The sequence below is a fragment of the Thermobia domestica genome, chromosome 7 (genome assembly GCF_964235325.1).
Source record: "Thermobia domestica chromosome 7, izTheDome1.hap1.1, whole genome shotgun sequence".
Lineage (NCBI taxonomy): Eukaryota > Metazoa > Arthropoda > Insecta > Zygentoma > Lepismatidae > Thermobia > Thermobia domestica.
This window is the reverse complement of record NC_137460.1, coordinates 36,532,547-36,550,275: the sequence shown is the minus strand read 5'-3', so window position 1 is coordinate 36,550,275 and position 17,729 is coordinate 36,532,547. Positions and strand designations below refer to the sequence as shown.

The window sequence follows — 17,729 nt, the reverse complement described above, 5'->3', positions numbered from 1 at the left end:
GTTCCAACTCAGGCGTTTTCTCAGTGATAAAAAGAACAACATTGAACTGGAATATGCCTGGAATGCTGTGCACTTGGTGTCAAATTTATTTGAGAAATAATCCAAAATATTTTCCTGAAACATGCTATGATTTTAGAAAATACCTGACAGTATATTGTTAGATTTTTATTTATTATTTTTAATGAGTTTATTATCCCCTAACTCATTTATATATTTACCTAGTCTGTCTGTACAGAGGTGCTTGATGATCACCATCAATTTTGGTTAGATGTGGTAAAATTAACCTCTTCCGGTTCTAACATTGATCGCTGTACAGTAAAAACAGTGAAAGGCAAGGATGTTATAAATGGAGGATCTGCCCATACGTATCTTCATCCTATTAAATCGATGAAGCCAAAAAACAACCGAGCATCGGCACGTCTGATTGGCTACTTTCGTTTCCGCCATGATTGTTGGCTCAAAACATTGCGATCTTATTGGGCGGAGTGGGCAGAGTAGGGGGTGGCAAAACTGTGACGTATGGCTTCAAGATTTTTGTTGTAAGGGCAGATCCTCTGTTGTATAAGATCCTTGGTGAAAGGTAGCAAGATGCAGTTTTCTGCAATCAAAAGTGTCCCAGGAATACATTCTATCTCTATTTTAAATCTCAACTAAAACCGGAAGTGGTAGATATATACTACTTCCGGTTTCAGTAGTGAGAAAAAATTACCTCATACAAACCAAACTCCTTTATATGGTGTACCCGTAATATTGGTGCATGTTTCTTTTTAAATGTGTTCTGTCGCTTGTTCATGTATGCTTTCATGTTAGTATCTCGAATGTAAAATGGTATCAATTGCATTTTGAGTTATTAAATAAATAAATACTTTGGATATTGTGAAATGAAATAAGCTTATCGAAGACAGTTCAGCTTCCAACTTACTTTAGTGTGGAATCATTGATACTGATGGCAGTGGAGTCATATTCGTATTTAGCAGAATTATCCGTTCTTCGTACGGAAGGACTAAATTTTAATTAATACAAAACCGGAAATGTACTGTATATTATAGAAATTTCTTCCTTTTTCCCCTTTTGACAATGCTGTAATGTGTTCACTCATTATTAATTGAAGAGTTTACATATTTTTAATGAAGAGTTTGCATACCGAATTTCACACCTACAAATTAAGCAAAGTATCACATTGGGTATTTTTTGAATAAATAACAAGAAATTTGAATATTTTAGGAGCAAAATTTTTGAAAACACAAAATCATATATATGTTCGGTTACTTTATTGAATTTTAACACTTCAAACTTAAGCTAACCTTCACACTAAACATTTCCTAAATATAAAATCGGAAATTTCAACATTATAGAAATTGCCTCCTTTTAAGAGCGGAATTTTCGAAAATGCTGAGAAAGGTTTTAGTTATTTTTATCAGAACCTTATATACCTAATTTGACCTCCCAAATTTCAGGACTTTGTGAGATAGTAAATTTTTGAAAATAGAACGCGCTGCTTAGTATTCGAACAATTGCACAGGTCTTTCAAAACTATCTTTTATCACTTGCTTTCGTGACAAAAGGAGTTCTTTATCCAAATTTCACGTTTCTAAGTGTAGGCCTACACCGTTCTGGGCATTTATGAACAAGTCATTTTTACTGTTTTATATTCTAGTATAGGCCAAGCATGTCAAGGTCAGTAGATATATCAAGGGTCAAATAGTCATTAGTGTATAATAGTGCAGACAAAAAAAAAGTTAATGTTACCTAGGTTACTACCGTGCGCAAAGTTTACGTGATCATATTTTTGCTCACCCCTCTTCCCATTCTTCCCAACATAGTTCCTTACATGTTGCTATAGTGTAATTTTAGTACAATGAATTAATTAATAATGGGAAGAAATAAGGAGGACTATATGGGGAGGAATGGGAAGAGAAAGTGAGCAAAACATGGGCTGCTCGTTAAGGTTACGCACAGTAGTAATTTAGGGTTAAAAAGTTAGGAAATGTTACTAAATACTACAGTTCTTTAAAATGAAGTAACATAAGGAAATTAGGTTTCCTGGTTATTTTCTTCAGGCGAACCGAAAGCCACAGAAATTAGTAAAAGCATGAGTTTGATATGCCTTGTATAGATTACAATACAAATCGCAAACACAATACAAAAATATTATTTCATTTGAGAACTACTCTGCCAATGTTTTGATTCCCAGCATGTTGTTGATAACTTCTCCCTCCGAAATGCGAAGATGTCAATATCTTTTTGAGATCTACATTGCACGTATGAGTTCTGCAAGAATATTATTATGAGAAATATATCCGTGTTATGATAGCTAACACAGTTTCCGAGATTCAAGATTTCTTTCTATCGTAAGAAGCTATAAAAATTGCCCAGTATTGTTGTCCTGGTTTGATTTAAAGGAGGTCAGAGGTTACAGTATCCTTGGCCCCTTACCATGGTCATTAACTGCACGAAACGACATGATTTATTGTTTTCCTCGCCCCGCCTGATGAATTAATCCATAACTTGACCTACAGTAACACAATGTCTAGAAATAGGCCCACACCAATCCAATTGCAGTGGATACGTGTCAGGGTTGTGTTATACCTATACGAGGTGTAGTGTTGGGAAAAAATAATTGTCTATTCGATGAATGATCACAATATTTATTTCACACATAATGTTCAAAATATGCAGTGCGTGTGGAGTTGTATCGGTTCTTTCCTTGTTTACTATTATTTCAGGGAAGATATGACGCAATGAATTGGAGGTAGCATGCAATTCACATGCAGTATTGAGGTTTCGTGAAATTCTGCATGTAATGTCTCAATTTACTTTCTTCACAGGACTTATGTTTGTATCTTGTTATGCCAAGATTTGTAAGAAGCTGCAATTTTAATTTCTTAATTTAGTTTGAATACAGAAACCTGCAACAGTTTTCACTTTATAACGGTATCTAATGTAAAAACATCTTTTTTTTTTTTTTTTTTTTTTTAAACTAACTGAATTAGTACAAGTTTCCTACAGTAAATTAATAAGTCTTCTGATTGCAGAGAAAATTCATTGATTTTAAGAAGTCCTTATTATTACGAGCACATACTGTAATTATTCAACATTTAAAAAATTATGTTTAACAGCTTTGTTCCATGTGTCTCTTCCTCTAATATTAATCCTATATAGGGGGCCATGGTAGCTCAGTGGTAGAGCGTTCACCTCTGGTGCATGGGGTCCTTGATTTGATTCCAGCTCGCACTAAGTGAGCCGTGTGGTGGGCAAATACATGTTTCAGAATCCTAAGATACTCACGCAACAATTTTTATAGAGGCAGTTTGACTACAGGCATATAATTTGAAGTACTCAACTACTTATCCGTCTCCTTTAGCCTACCCGGCATAAGCGTGGGACGTAAAGCTCAAAGATTTCATTTCATTTTTTCAACTACTATAAAAATTATTGCGGAATACCGCAGGATTATGAAACATGCATTTTTGGATAGCGCACATACTACTTCCTAAATGAAGTCTTGACCCGAGTACGGTAGGTCCCATAGTTTTGGAGCTATGGACCATTAAGTTTCATTTACTTTTTATATGTTTTTATTTTTTTTATGTTTTCGGTAGTCTATAATTCCGAAAGGAAGCATTTGTGCACCCATGCTGGTCTATACTTTTCGTCTTATCTTGTTGTCAGAATCACCTCCCAAACGTTGTCAGTATTGTTTTGAAACACACATACACACACACACACACTATATATATTTTGTGCGAGATTTTGTGCGAGATTTTGTGCGAGATTTTGTGATACCGAATACAAATTTTACCTAAGTCATTACTGTAATACCGTATGTAGAACGTAATTCTGCTTGCGTACAAGAAATAAATATATTTTATTTCTGTATTTTCAGGTGTGTTGACCAACACCAGAAGAGATTTCCGCCAACGAGTGAAGAAGATTTTTACTGATGAGGCACTAAGCACAGGAGCAAGTGATGTACGAAGGTGTAAGAGTTCTGCTTCAGTGGAACGTGATGTACCCAAATTCACGTATGTGAACGTTACCATTCCTGAAGCTCCTCGTGGTGCACAAGCAAGTTCTTCGGCTACTTCCCACACGAACTTCATTAGTAGTAGTAGCAGCGAATCTTTAATTTCGTTAGGCAACCAGGAAAATGTGAAGTTAACTGAGTCAAGAATGAATCAAGATGACTTAGGCTCGATGCCCAGTTGGGTAACTGTAAGAGAGCTGCCAAGGGGCGACGGTGATGCAGAAACCGAAGGAGCATTAAGATCTCCAGGTAAGTTTCTTTTGTTCAAATCAATTATTAATAATGGTTTCTCGTCTTAATTATAAAATTTAGTAAGTTCACCACTCCCTAAATTTGGAAGGGGGACACAGTAGCTAAGTCGTAGAGCGCTTACCTCTGGTACGTGGAATTCCTAGTTTACATCCCGTGCAAGTACGTTTGTGGTGGACAACATCGTGTTTGTGAGTTTTCGTGGATATTCCCATTTCCTCCCACCAGTGGCGTAGCACACTTTTGCGCCCCCCCCCCCCCGCAAAGTATAGAGATGGGGCCCTAGTCGTAAAGCCGATAGAAATAAGGTTGAAGTTCTACTTCTTTAAATCTTTATTCATCGCAAGACTGCGGGGGTTGCGGGGGCAGCTGCTACGCCACTGCCTTTCACATTATTATTTCACCAAAATTCTTTCATAATAATTCTCTTACCTTAATCATCCATTTCCCTTAGCTTAAAGGGGTATTAATGTGGGAATTAAACTGAATGTTTTCATTTCCTACATTTAGAACTGATATATTTTGTGAACGTTTTAAGGGAATCCCTTTTACCTTCTCGATAATGGAGAAATAAGCATACTCACTGGATAGGTATAAAATTGTAGAATCTACCCTGCACTGTTGATTGATTATAGTTTGTTTGTCTTAAGCACCGAGTTTTCAGGTTAAAAACTAAAATGGGGTCACAGTCCCATAAAACCTTTTGGTAAGTTTTGAGACGGAAGAAGAAGAAAAGTTTACTGAGATACAAAAGTTATTTTGTTTAACGATTTTTTTTCATTCAGGTGTATGTTTGGCAAATTGGAATGAGAAAAAGGAACATAGAAACCGGAGTTACATTACAGATGCACAAACTGGAGATACGGCTATGACAGGTCTCTCCAAACATCATAGTTTATCTAGACTTTAATATTGGAAAGGTAGAAGGGTTAGTAAAACGTCATTTTATATAGAAAGAAATGTGTATTAGTCAGTTTTCATCGGAACAAGGAACTCAAACCTGAATCTGGATAAAGGATGCATGGATACGTGGTGGGGATTCATTATCAACAATAAGTTTTAATATTGAAATAGACAGTTACGAACGACACAATTATCTACGTCATTTTGTAAATCCAACATTCTTGTCAGAATTCAGAAAGAGGTTTTGGAACATAAAGTTGTCAAGTTTTAGTTACTACCCAAAAACAGTCAATCTGCCCAAAGATCTATCAACAGAAAGAATTGAAAAATCCATCAATCCAGCAATAAATAAATAAAAAAAATAAATAAAAACATTATAGTTATAATGTTACCTCGTAATAGGTTATCTAAATATTTACTATACCCATATATAGTATTAACATTTATATGTTTGAAACGATGCTACGGCAAGTTTAAAAGAAGTGCGTAATTGTCGAAGTTAAACGTACAATTTATTTCTAATATAGTTTTAAGAGTATAACAACAATTTCATAAAATGCCTGTTAGAAGTGAGCAAAATTTTTACAAAATAGTACAAAATTACAAGTCTTCATTAAAAAAATCTTTGTAAGTTTTCCCCAGCAATAACACTTCCAAAAAAGAGAACACCGGTGCAAGGAATTTATACTACTTTATTAATGAAATAGTGCAAGAGGAAATTCTGAGAAGTGAGATAGGTTGAGCATGAGTTGCCCGGTTCTACTGAGGAAAGTATCAGAGAACATCGAAACAAGTTAAGAGTGAAGACGTAGTGCATAAGAGTACACTTACAAATTGTTCTAGACAAGCATCAGTTCATATCCTTATAATTCTATGAAACAGGGTTCATTGCTTAAAGTGCAGTGCAAACCCTGACCCGGGTTTGTATGCAAGGAGAGTCCTTTCATCGAATATCGAACCCAGAGCCACGCGCATAAGAAGAACGTGTGTTATGCATTTGCTCACGACGGGACATACGTGCTGTTATTAAACGGAAATAAACCATCCATTTTGTTGTCCAGCTAACTTGTAATAAATAATCCTACATATAATATCATATTTCTCACAAATAAAGTTGTATATGTTGTATAAGTGATTTAATCAAATTCGGGATTGAATACCTGGGAAAACAAAAGCGATAAATTTGTAAACAAAATTCTTTGTGCGAAATGAAAATAGCTAAAAGCATGTAATAATACGATTCAGTACCTATAAAACTTGATTTAAAGACTACATTTTCAATGTTGAATCATAATATTAAAAAGAACGTAACTTTTATTTATTTTTTTTTTTGCGGGGGGGGGGGGGGGAGAGTGGTTTTTCTTTGCCTACAAGGAAAGAACATTACATTTGCACATAGGAGGTATGAATATATGTATAGATATACAGCACATTTCCCATTTGGCGAAAGGAGTATAAACTACACGCAGGTGACTAAAATCTATAGTAGGTTTTCTGATAGAAAAAGAAAGAAAAATCTAAATGGTTTGACGAGATGCTTTCTCTTGTATTGTTTTCGATCGTTTATTGACGCCTTGAGGAGGAAAATGAATGCGACTGCTGCTCAGCCCACCGCTGGCTGGAAATTTGATTGCTTTTCCATATTGGGCACAAGCTGTAAGTTTAATTTAGTAAGAGTTAGAGGCTTAACATGAAAAAGGTGGTTCGTACATCGCAGAACAAACAAAAACTTACGTTGTATTATAAAATATTTTTTGTTACTTAGCGCCTGGAGTGCTAGATTATTGTAGTATGCATGATGCTAATATACATACAGTGTATCGAATATTTGTTCTACTAGTTTAGTCAGAAAAAACAACTTTTCGCATTAATTTGAGTACTTGAGCAAACACTTGTATGTATATATAGGCGATTGAGAGATGGTGGGTAAATTTTTCCAGGTATTAAACTGCAGTTTTTATTTTATTTATTTATTTATTTATTTATTTATTTATTTATTTATTATTTATGAAAATTGCTTATTGGTAGTACGGAATGTTAAGAAGTTCTGAGTTTTCATACTATGACAAACTAAATTATGCTGAAGCTTTGAACTGTTTCTTTTGAACGTACTAGTTTATTTATTTATTTATTTATTTAGGAACTGTTTCACAAGGTTAGTTGTTTAATTTGTATTTACATCCTTTGTCAGTAGCGAAGATATATGGGACGGACCTACAATGGGATCTGAGCTACTGTAGTGGTCACCCGTCTGGAATTGAACCTAGGACACTGTACACCAAAGGCAAGCGCGCTAACCACTAGACCAGGAGAAGCACTTCGCATCTCAGTATTTAAACTTCCATGTTTATACTTTCTTAGGGTAAGGGGGAATAATAGGCAGAACGAGTAATTACTTATTAATTGTGGTGGAATGAGAATGTGGGAGAGAACAGATCCCCAAGAAAATCCCAGGTAACTATGCTATCCATCATAAAGTGAATCGAACCAGTAATCCCTTACATCAGAGGTAAACGGTCTTATCAGTGAACCACAGTGCTTTCCCAAACTTCAAGGTAAATCCACGTAAATTTCTGTGTGTAAGCTTATCTAGTACACTGTATAACATATTTAAACTGTGGAACACAGGCGATGGCGATGTGAGTGAAGCGAATAAAATGAAGGCCGTGTGGTAAAGAGGTGTGGACAAGCAGATATTCTACAGCGTGCACAGGTGCACAATTGTGTATAAGGACATGGCAACACCGCAGCCCTCTCATTTGCTAACAGTGTTTAAAGGGAAATCGGAGCGGCACTTTCAAATGCCATAAACGCTGTGCCTCAGTATAGTTTATAAGCATTCTGCTGACTTATGAGATATTAACATTATTATGATATGAAAATATTTGTCTTGATAACCGTGTTCAAGTTTGATATGCGTACTCTATATCTTTCACGTACAACATTACGAGAATGTAATGTTACATAAATAAAATTATGTAACTGATCTTAAGCATTGTTTCAGCCAGCAGCGACTATTGGCAATGGACCTTTCAGAATTCTAGAAAGTTTACAAAATTTGGTTTGAATTTGTTTGAAATCTCGTTGATATAGACAGTCTAAAAATAAATTATTATTATTGCTATAGAAGATTTTATTGGAAAATATCAGACCTTCGATGTATCAAATCTTGAAATGTTATTAAAACCTAACCAAGATCAGAAATTTAGTGCGATTACATTTAAATACAGATGGAACACCTGTCAAACTAAATAAAATTAAATTCAAGGACAAGATGACAAGATACAGTTTAGTATGATGATTATATTGGTGCAATTAATCACATAAATTTTCTAGTATTATCTTGTGGAGAAAACTGATATTACTAAATTTATATATATATATATATATATATATATATATATATATATATATATATATATATATATATATATATATATATATATACAAAACAATTGGTATTTAACTCCATGTTCGCTAACGCTTTCGCCTTCGGTGCGAGCGGTCCCGGGTTTGATTCCCGGTGGGGCCACTCGGTCGGAAAAGTGTAAAACGCTTTTTCAGGCCAGTCAGCCTGAATGAGGTTTTCCTCATTCACACCAGGCAAATGCAGGGGTAGTACCTAACAAACAGATCCCAGACCGCTTTCTTCCTTCCCTTTCCTAGGATAGTGTGATCGCCGAGGGACGTCATCCCTCAAAACGTGACAGGCTAAATGGCCTTAGATGCCGAAAGCCCACAAATCTAATCCTTAACTCGATGTTTAATACATTTATATAATACTAGTGGAATACCCGCTTTTTCGCTGGGAGAATACATTTCATTTTGGACATAAAGGGGTGAATTTGGATTTAAACGGTATCGGAAATGTCAGTCTTCGTCTCAGCTAACCCGAAAACTATGAATTCTACACTAATATCGGTAATTTTCGACTCTCCCCTAAGTTGCACCGTCAAAGTAAAATGATTTTTTAAAAAAATCTTAGGCCCGAACCTCATATATGTTAAAAATTTGATCGAGTTCGATCGGGTGGTTCAAAAGGTATGAAGGCACAAACGTAATCACTTCCATGTTTATATATGTAGATAAGGTGAATTGTTTGTCGTAAAACTCCTTTGTAACATCTAAACTAATAGGTAAAACACGCTAAAATTTTGCACGATGCAAATGTCGACAGGGGGAAATAGTTTCACATAATCTGCAGTACCACCAGATCAATAGCGCTGCCAACCCAACATGAAATTCAAATGTCACTATGTCAGACTATTACATTTTTCGGATTCACAAGTTGAAACAAGAATTTACAATAAAGATTTGTTATTCAGTATTGCAAACTAAAGATGCTACAGTATCACAAATATCCACATTGTGATGCAACAGTACATAACTGAGATTAACAGAATAATACACATGTAAGCATCTTTTGTGTCGAATACTATAATTATGATATGATACATTTCGAAATAATTGGAACAAATTCAGAAGGGATTACACATTGGCTCCGATGTGTATCAAATTGATACACAAGGTGACTTACATAACCTTGGGCGATTCAGGTCCGGCAGCCAATGTATTAAAAATGGAAAAGTGTTTCTGGATTTGTTATCTCAGCACCACCTTGTTCGAGAATCCTATATGGTTTCCAATAAACGAAAATTAATAATGCATGTCTACAACAATTTAATGCCTTTAACCGTTTTTGAGATACGATAAACATTGGTAAAATGTACAATACTGTTTGAAATTGCGTAATTGTTAGATTTTGTTAGCTGTAATTATAACAAATCATATCACCATTATGTTATAAAAGAAAAAAAAAAAACTAACTCACTCTATGGTCTATTGAACCCGGAGGTTCAATGCCGTGTTCACAAAAGCTCTCCACTGACTTCTATCCTCAGCCAACTGGATCCAGTTTCTACTTTGTATTCCTATCTCTGCGAGATCCATCTTAATATTGTCCTCCCATCTGCGCTTAGGTCTTCCTAATGGTCGTTTTCCGATTGGTCTTCCAGTCAAGACTTTGAAAGCGTTTCTACTTTCTTCCATTCTTGCTACATGACCTGCCCATCTAAGCCTCCTAGACTTGACGACCCTAACAAGGTTGGGTAAACCGTATAAATTATGTAGTTCTTCGTTATGAAGTTTCCGCCATTCCCTATTCCCGTTCCTCTTGGGTCCGAATATTTGTCACAGGATTTTGTTCTCAAATACTTGCAGTCTATGTTCTTCCTTCAGAGTAAGCGAGCATGTTTCGCAACCATACGGAACAACAGGCATGATTATTGTTTTATATATTTTAAGCTTCAAATTCTTCGACAGAATTCGCGACGACAAGAGATTTTGAACCGAATAGTAACACGAATTCCCTGTTTTTAGTCGACATTTAATTTCCTCGTGAATATGATTTTCGTCTGTTAATATTGATCCTAGATATTTGAAAGTATCCACTTTATCAAAAGTATTATTTAATATTTTAATTCATCCATAATTTGCCGTATTACAGTCCCGACGCACTTCCACGTATTTAGTTTTCTCTGCATTTACTTCTAAATCAATATCCCTGCAAGCGTTTAATAAGATCTCTGCATTTCTTTCTGTTTTTCTATCATCCCCCTATTAAATTTACATCATCAGCATAGCAGAGAAAAACATAATAATGTTAAATATTTTCCCACAAATACATCGTTTTAAGCAGTATAGCATTGTGGTTCCTTTAGCTATTAATATTCATCCAGTATCAATCACTTGCACTTCTATGTATAGCCCCATGGACTGAAATCTTCACAGAGGGGATACAGAATGCCATTAAATTATTATGTTATTATGTGCAAACTATTTCTTGCGTGTTATTTATGCTTAGTGTATATCTATCTATGTATATTTATATATAATATGTAATAAGGATATATATAATCAGTTCGTTGTTATACGCGATAATAAAATGTTTAGTATTTTGTAATAGCTATGATCTGTACCGAATGGTATCAATTATGTGAGAACCGTGTCATTTCATTTTTTAATTGTGAATTGTTGCAGTAAGTTATCTACTTTAGAGACCTAAAGCCCCAATTATCGAATATAAATTTGGAGAACTCAATATTGCTTTCCTAACGTATGGTCCGGTTGAACTTTTCGTGGCAATGAACGACGAAATGTTGTCCTTATTACATATTAAATACTTGTTGAAAGTTACTTTGTGTTGTTGTTGTACTAGCTATACTGTAAGGTTGTAGTTGTACGCTGAAGAAACAACGTGACAAATTGCTATTAATGAATAATGTTCGACAAGCTCTTTGATCTTTTGTCTCTGTTGTAATTGCATGTGGTGGTATATTGGAGTTAATAAAAGTAAGAGTCGTTAGAGTACGGCTCAATAACAGTTCTTTTGACACGGCCCAAGGAGGAGGGCCAAGTAATCAAAATGCGAAAAAGATGTAAAATAATTTATACATTACATGCTGTAGTCCATAAGGTAGAGGAAGAGAGAGCTATCATAGCTTTCTCCTTCCATTCTTGTTTAGTTGTTTGCTTAGGAGGTGGAACGCAAATCATAAATTATGTAGAACAATTCCGGTCTGTGCTTGTGGCCAGCCGCTGCACGTTATGGTCATAATATTCCATCTCTCTACTTCTTCTTTCATCTTGAAGGTTTTTGTAGGTGAATTCTAAGGTTTGTCATTTTGTTTATTACGTCTTTGTGTGTACACGTAATATATGCTTCGCTTCCATGTTCAGGAAGACGGAAAACGAACTTCAAAAGATCCTTTTTTTTTTTTTTTTTTTTTTTTTAATGTGGAGAACCTGCCCATTTAGTTACCAGTCATAAAAATAAGTTAGTTTGCTTTAATTTTTTAGTTGCATGCTTGTGAACAATTTATTTGATTAAGCAACTTGAAAAATTGTACGAATAATTACGGTATTCCATTAAATAAATGACATACATTGAAACTTCAGTTACTCTTATTAGTGAGTCCTCGCCGCAATCCGGATATGCAGAAATCCGGATAATAGGGACAATCGTTAAACAAAAAGGAAAATTGAGATATAGAGAATCTCTAATATCACTTTTGTTTAATAAATAATATACATGTTGAGAATAACATTTTTTTAAATACATGCAATTAATAAAGCCATATCATTGAAAATATACTGTTGAAATTCCAGTTCAATATAAATTTTAACTCTAGGAATCCCAAAGGTGGAGCTCCTCGAACCCACAATATAGTTTTTGTTTAAACATTCCAATAAAATGTTTGCTGTTACTTAGACAATTTGACACAGTGATATAAAAATTAGTTCATAACTTGCTTAGAGAATACCCTTGTGATTACCTGGAACCATTTCATTCGAATACAAATGTATTTACGAGTAAGTGTAAGACTGTTATTACCTGGACAGAATATCGAAGGTAATTTTATCCTCCACGCCGAATTAAGTATGTATTTGGCCATATTTGCTAACTAAGCAACAGTTTTGTATTTTTTGCAGCAGGTGAGTCTTTCTTATCAGTTGTACTAGTTAAAAGAATACTGTAGCTTCCTGTAGAGAAATAAATCTTGTCTATTTTGCGTACGAGAGTACATGTACTCTTATGGGCTAAGAAAATTTAAAATAACTCTACCTTTTTCCTAGCGTTAACGTTATTTGAAATAGGAATTTCAAGGGAATTGTACCCTCATTCTTCGTATGGGGAGAGGCTTGTCTTGTAGAAAGTATTTGAACCACTCTCCCCAAGCGATATGCGTTTCAATGAAGGTGGTGATAGCGATCCAGTTGCCCTCTTGCCCATTGTCAGTTTGAATCACGTAAATTAATTTTTATTTTCTTTGTTTCTATACTTTCTTACGAAGTCAGTGTAATAAGTCAGTGTATTCTTCACACAATTATCTTACTGTTGTCTACCTTCTTTTGCTAATCACTTAAAATTAGAACCAATAAACTTGAAATTAAACATAATTGACAGTATTCAGAGTCGTTCTTGTGATTAGCATCATACTAATGGTTTTGCTACCGAATGGTTCAATCGTTGTTCAAGCTCTTAGTATGACGCTAATCATACCTAAGAACGACTCAGAATACTGCTCTATATTTTGTATTTAGATATAATCAAAATTCTTGAACAGTGTTGAATTCAGACTTTTCACCCGGGGGGGAATGTGAATTCCTCGGGGGGGAGGGTTGTTTCTCTGTATTTTTGCAAGAAAGCAGCATATTTAACAATTCCATTCACATGCCCCTCTCCCATGGCACGGCACTGAGCAGGATCTCTGTTACCTTCAGTAGCAATCTTTCACTTATATACTACTATTATATTGATAAATTCTATATAAATCTCTAACCCAGGAGGGATAACTGTTCCTTCCTGATCCCTCTGAATCTCACCCTTTAACTGACTTATTTTTAGTTTAAAAAAAAAGGTGTGTTTACTTTAACAATCGTAAAACACATTTACTTCTGTTACTTCCCATGCGAGAAATGGGATTTAGGCGCTCTATTTCAAATAATACAAGAACTGTACATTTTCAAGAACTGAAGTCTGCTAACATCAGAGATCATATGGAATGATCGAAAGATCTTCTCTAGATTTCCTTTCCTATCTCAATCTGTGCTAGTGCTACCTACTAATATACAATATAGGGCGAGAGTATAGTACCTACTAAAATACAAACCTTTCTTCAACAGTTGACAATTTCATGTTCTGCCAAACTCGGTCATAGGGTTAAGAAATACAGGTTTTATTGACTATTTGGTATTCTATCTTAGATGTTACATGTTTAATATTTACATAGAATGGGTCTGCGTCATTTATATGTATATTGAGAGATCGGATTTCGTCTGCACGTGCACGGAAAGAAAAGCAAATAATTGGGTGAAGTAATTTCTACATTTTGTGACTGAAATTTTTGGAGTTTCTCCGGGGGGTGGGAATGAATTTTCTTCGGGAGGAGATTTCCCCCGGGCTACCCCCTGAATTCATCCCTGTTCTTGAAGTGTTTTCATGGCGAGAAATACAAAACAGCATTCGCCATTTTGTTTTATAACATTTCCTTCTTGAATTCACTTAAACTCATAACCATAGGTGCGGACTACATGGGTGCTCTTTGAGCTCAAACATTCATTGGAGTTTTTTTTTAATAGGTGTTGAGCACCCATTGACTTTTTGCGTTGGAATTAACTTCGAAATTACACTTTCATGTCGTGAATAATAATAATAATAATAATAATAATAATAATAATAATAATAATAATAATAATAATAATAATAATAATAATAATAATAATAAAGTTAGAGTGCATATGACCCCAGGTTCAATTTCAGATAAGGATGCATGTGTTGAATAGTCATTTATCAATACCTGTTTTATCCTTTAGGTATATGGCATATCGAGGATCGAGCAATGTAACATTACAACGATAATAATTAGCTGTATTGAAAAGTGAGTGTAGTTTTGTATAGTTATTTCTTTAAAGAACTTGAATTTGGATATAAAATTTAGGAAATCGTGATTAAAATAAAATAATTTTTAAGGCTTTGCAATATAAAAGTTATTTCATGGTTGATTTTATTTCAGCAGGACATGATAGTCTTCCTCACCTCTTAGGAAGAATTTGGAAACCATTTGATCTACTATTTAAAAAAAAAAAAAAAAAAAAAGGACGTTAGTACTGAAACGTGAGCACCCATTGTGGAATTTAAAAGCTAGCGCCTATGCGTCATAACCATTATTACTTTCTTAGTCAATAATCTTGTAATTGCGTATTTAAAGGGGGGAATTATAGTTTCAGTTGGTTATAATATGACCAATGGTATTAATATCCTAGATAAAAGTTCAAGTATGTTTAAAAAGGAAAAAAATAAATTGGTATTCAGATAAACAAAATGAATTCAGTGTCGTTAAATTTTACCTCATATGTCAGCATTGGAATGCCGTTGCAAATGATGTTTTCTCCTTCTAAGGAACCCTCTCGAGAAAACTAATGTGATAGGCCTATAAGCCTAAGTTACCCCATGATACACTCGTGTACAAAAATAATCAAAATCGGTGCACCGGATTGGTGTAGAACACTAAACATCGTATAAAGAAAATCGTAGACTCGCAGTGAAATCAGGGACGTCATTTAGGGGGGCAATAGGGGCAAATGCCCTCCCCCCGGATTTGAGATTTATATAGATTTTATCAATAGAATAGTAGTAGAATTTAGATGAGTGAAAAACGTAAAATTTTACTTATATCAAGGGGTCTTGCCCCCCTCCCCCCAAGCAAAATCTGAAATGACGCTCCTGAATGAAATAGCTATTGCATCAACACTGTTCATTGGAAAGTCATGGTTTATAGTTCATTCTCTTCAGTATGAAACAAGCTTTCCAAAGATGCTATGTGTTGGGGGCTTATAAGATACTGAACAGGGAAAATGGGGAGAATGTCGGGAAAATTCGCCCCAGAAATCCCTCCCATCAACTTTGGCTCCCTCTGGAGTGGCCCCGGGTAAAAGCACACAATCCAAATGTATCTCAAAAAGTACTACAGGGGATAAGAAATGTGTGTACCAAGTTTTGTATTGATAGACAGGATAGGTACAAGCTTTTCCCTCATATCTATTACGGGACTTACTCCGTTGTCCATGGCACCTAATTTTTTGTGCATGAACAAATCTTTGTTATGTGTATCGAATGGACTAGGTTTGATTCGGATGTCCGGATGACATGTTCATGTTCGTTCCTTGTGAGTTTGAAATTAAATTATATATTAGTGTACATCCTTTAATTGTGTCCTAAAGGTTAAAAGAGACATGTAAATGCAATTGAATGATTATATAATACTCTATAGAATGTAAAAAAAAGTGTAATTATTCGAAGATTAAATTGAGATGAAAGAATCTTTGAACAGTCTTGCGTCTACCTGATACGATATGTTAAACTATATTATGTAAGATACAATTCTTTATTACAACATTTTGAACTGCTCCCAAAATGAAGTATGAAGTTGTCTGCAGACCTACCACGTGCTTTTAAAAATTTATCCCAAAATTGTGTTCATTTTGGATTTTTTCTTTTTTTTTCGCTAGCGATTTGCTATTGTTTAGACGTTTTGGAAACCTTGGTATTGATTTTTATGTGTACCTTCTTGTACATTTAAAATATCGTGAAGGAAAACGAAAGTGGAAAGATCCCATGTTAAGTATGTTTAATGACATGTCTCACAGATGTTTTAGTTTTCACACAGACGTACATTAAAACAACAAACTAATTACTTCTGCTTTACACGCTTTTTTTTCTTCACAAAATCTCTGTTCGAAGTAAATGACAACTATCATATGCTTTAGTTCCCATGAATTTCCTTGAGAAAGATCTTATTTCGGTGGTCGACCATTGTTTTTCAAAAGCTTGTTGGAAATGTGTATTTGATGAAGGAAGAAAGTCATCAAATATTAACAATAACTTAAAGTATATTGTTATATGTGATGTTACCGTAAAAGTCAATGTTACTTCAGTTATTTTATTCTGGAGAAAAAATTCATTTGAAGAGATATCTTAAAAATGAAATAATCTTTAAGGTTTACGTCCCACGGTTATGCCGTTTAGGCTAAGGAGACGGTGAAGGTGAGAAATGAAGAAAGTGAGAGGAAACGGTAGAATCCCGAGAAAACCCACGCACACAGTGTTTGTCTACCACCAAATTCACTTGGCGCGAGCTGGGATCGAACCAAGGACCGCATGCTCCAAAGGTGAACGCTCTACCACTGAGCCACCGCAGCAAAAATACGACAAACCTTAAAACAAAATCTCATACTGATGCTGATGACCAGGTTGAGAGCTGCAAATGTTGAATGCAAACGAGCAAAGGAGGATGCGGACTCTGCAATAACAACAATTGCCCTTCAAGCAGCTACAATATCCAAGAGTGTTGTAGTAGTCGGTGAAGATATTTATCTTTCGATGATCTTGATTGGTCTCAGTCGTGCATCTAGTAACATATACTTTAAGAAACCAGAGAAAGGGAAAAGCCTCAACAAATTTATTTCCCTAACCTATTGAAGAAAATCTAGGTGAACATTCACATTGTGCTTGCACACTTGCACTCAACTTTCGCATTATTCAACCAAGTCAAATTGAAGTTCTTAAAAACACTACATCATCATCATTGGCTTAATTTAATCATTGAAGTATTCAAGGATGAGAATGCTGGCCCTGATGCCACTGCTAAGACAGGTGAACTGTTTATTGAAGTGTTGTATGGACAATCAGAAAAGAATGACTCCTTACTCAACCATATGCAGGATGTCCCAAAAGTAATGGCGAAAAATGAAACCACAGATTCCTGGCACCAAAACAAGAAAAAATATTTATATGAACTACAGTCCGGAAATGAACAGGGATGGAACTAGACAGCTTCGAATGTGTGTGTGTGTGTGTGGGGGGGGAGGAACATTACACCTGTCAGTGGAATAATGATAGGAGGTGGGAAGGCGGTTCAGAAAGACCTAAAAATCATATCGGCTTGACATGTTAAACACATGTTACATAAATGACCCAGAGATTCTCCAT

At 35.0% G+C, this 17,729-nt stretch overlaps 1 protein-coding gene across 2 annotated transcripts in view; it reads left to right on the top strand.

The window, feature by feature from the left end:
• LOC145690007 (uncharacterized) overlaps window positions 1-17,729 on the top strand; it is an 865,423-nt gene that overhangs the window by 536,712 nt on the left and 310,982 nt on the right. For both annotated transcript variants that reach the window (XM_081764484.1, XM_081764482.1), the window contains one exon: window positions 3,887-4,276. In XM_081764484.1, coding sequence (XP_081620610.1) covers window positions 3,887-4,276 — 390 coding nt within the window. The remainder of the gene's footprint in view (window positions 1-3,886; window positions 4,277-17,729) is intronic.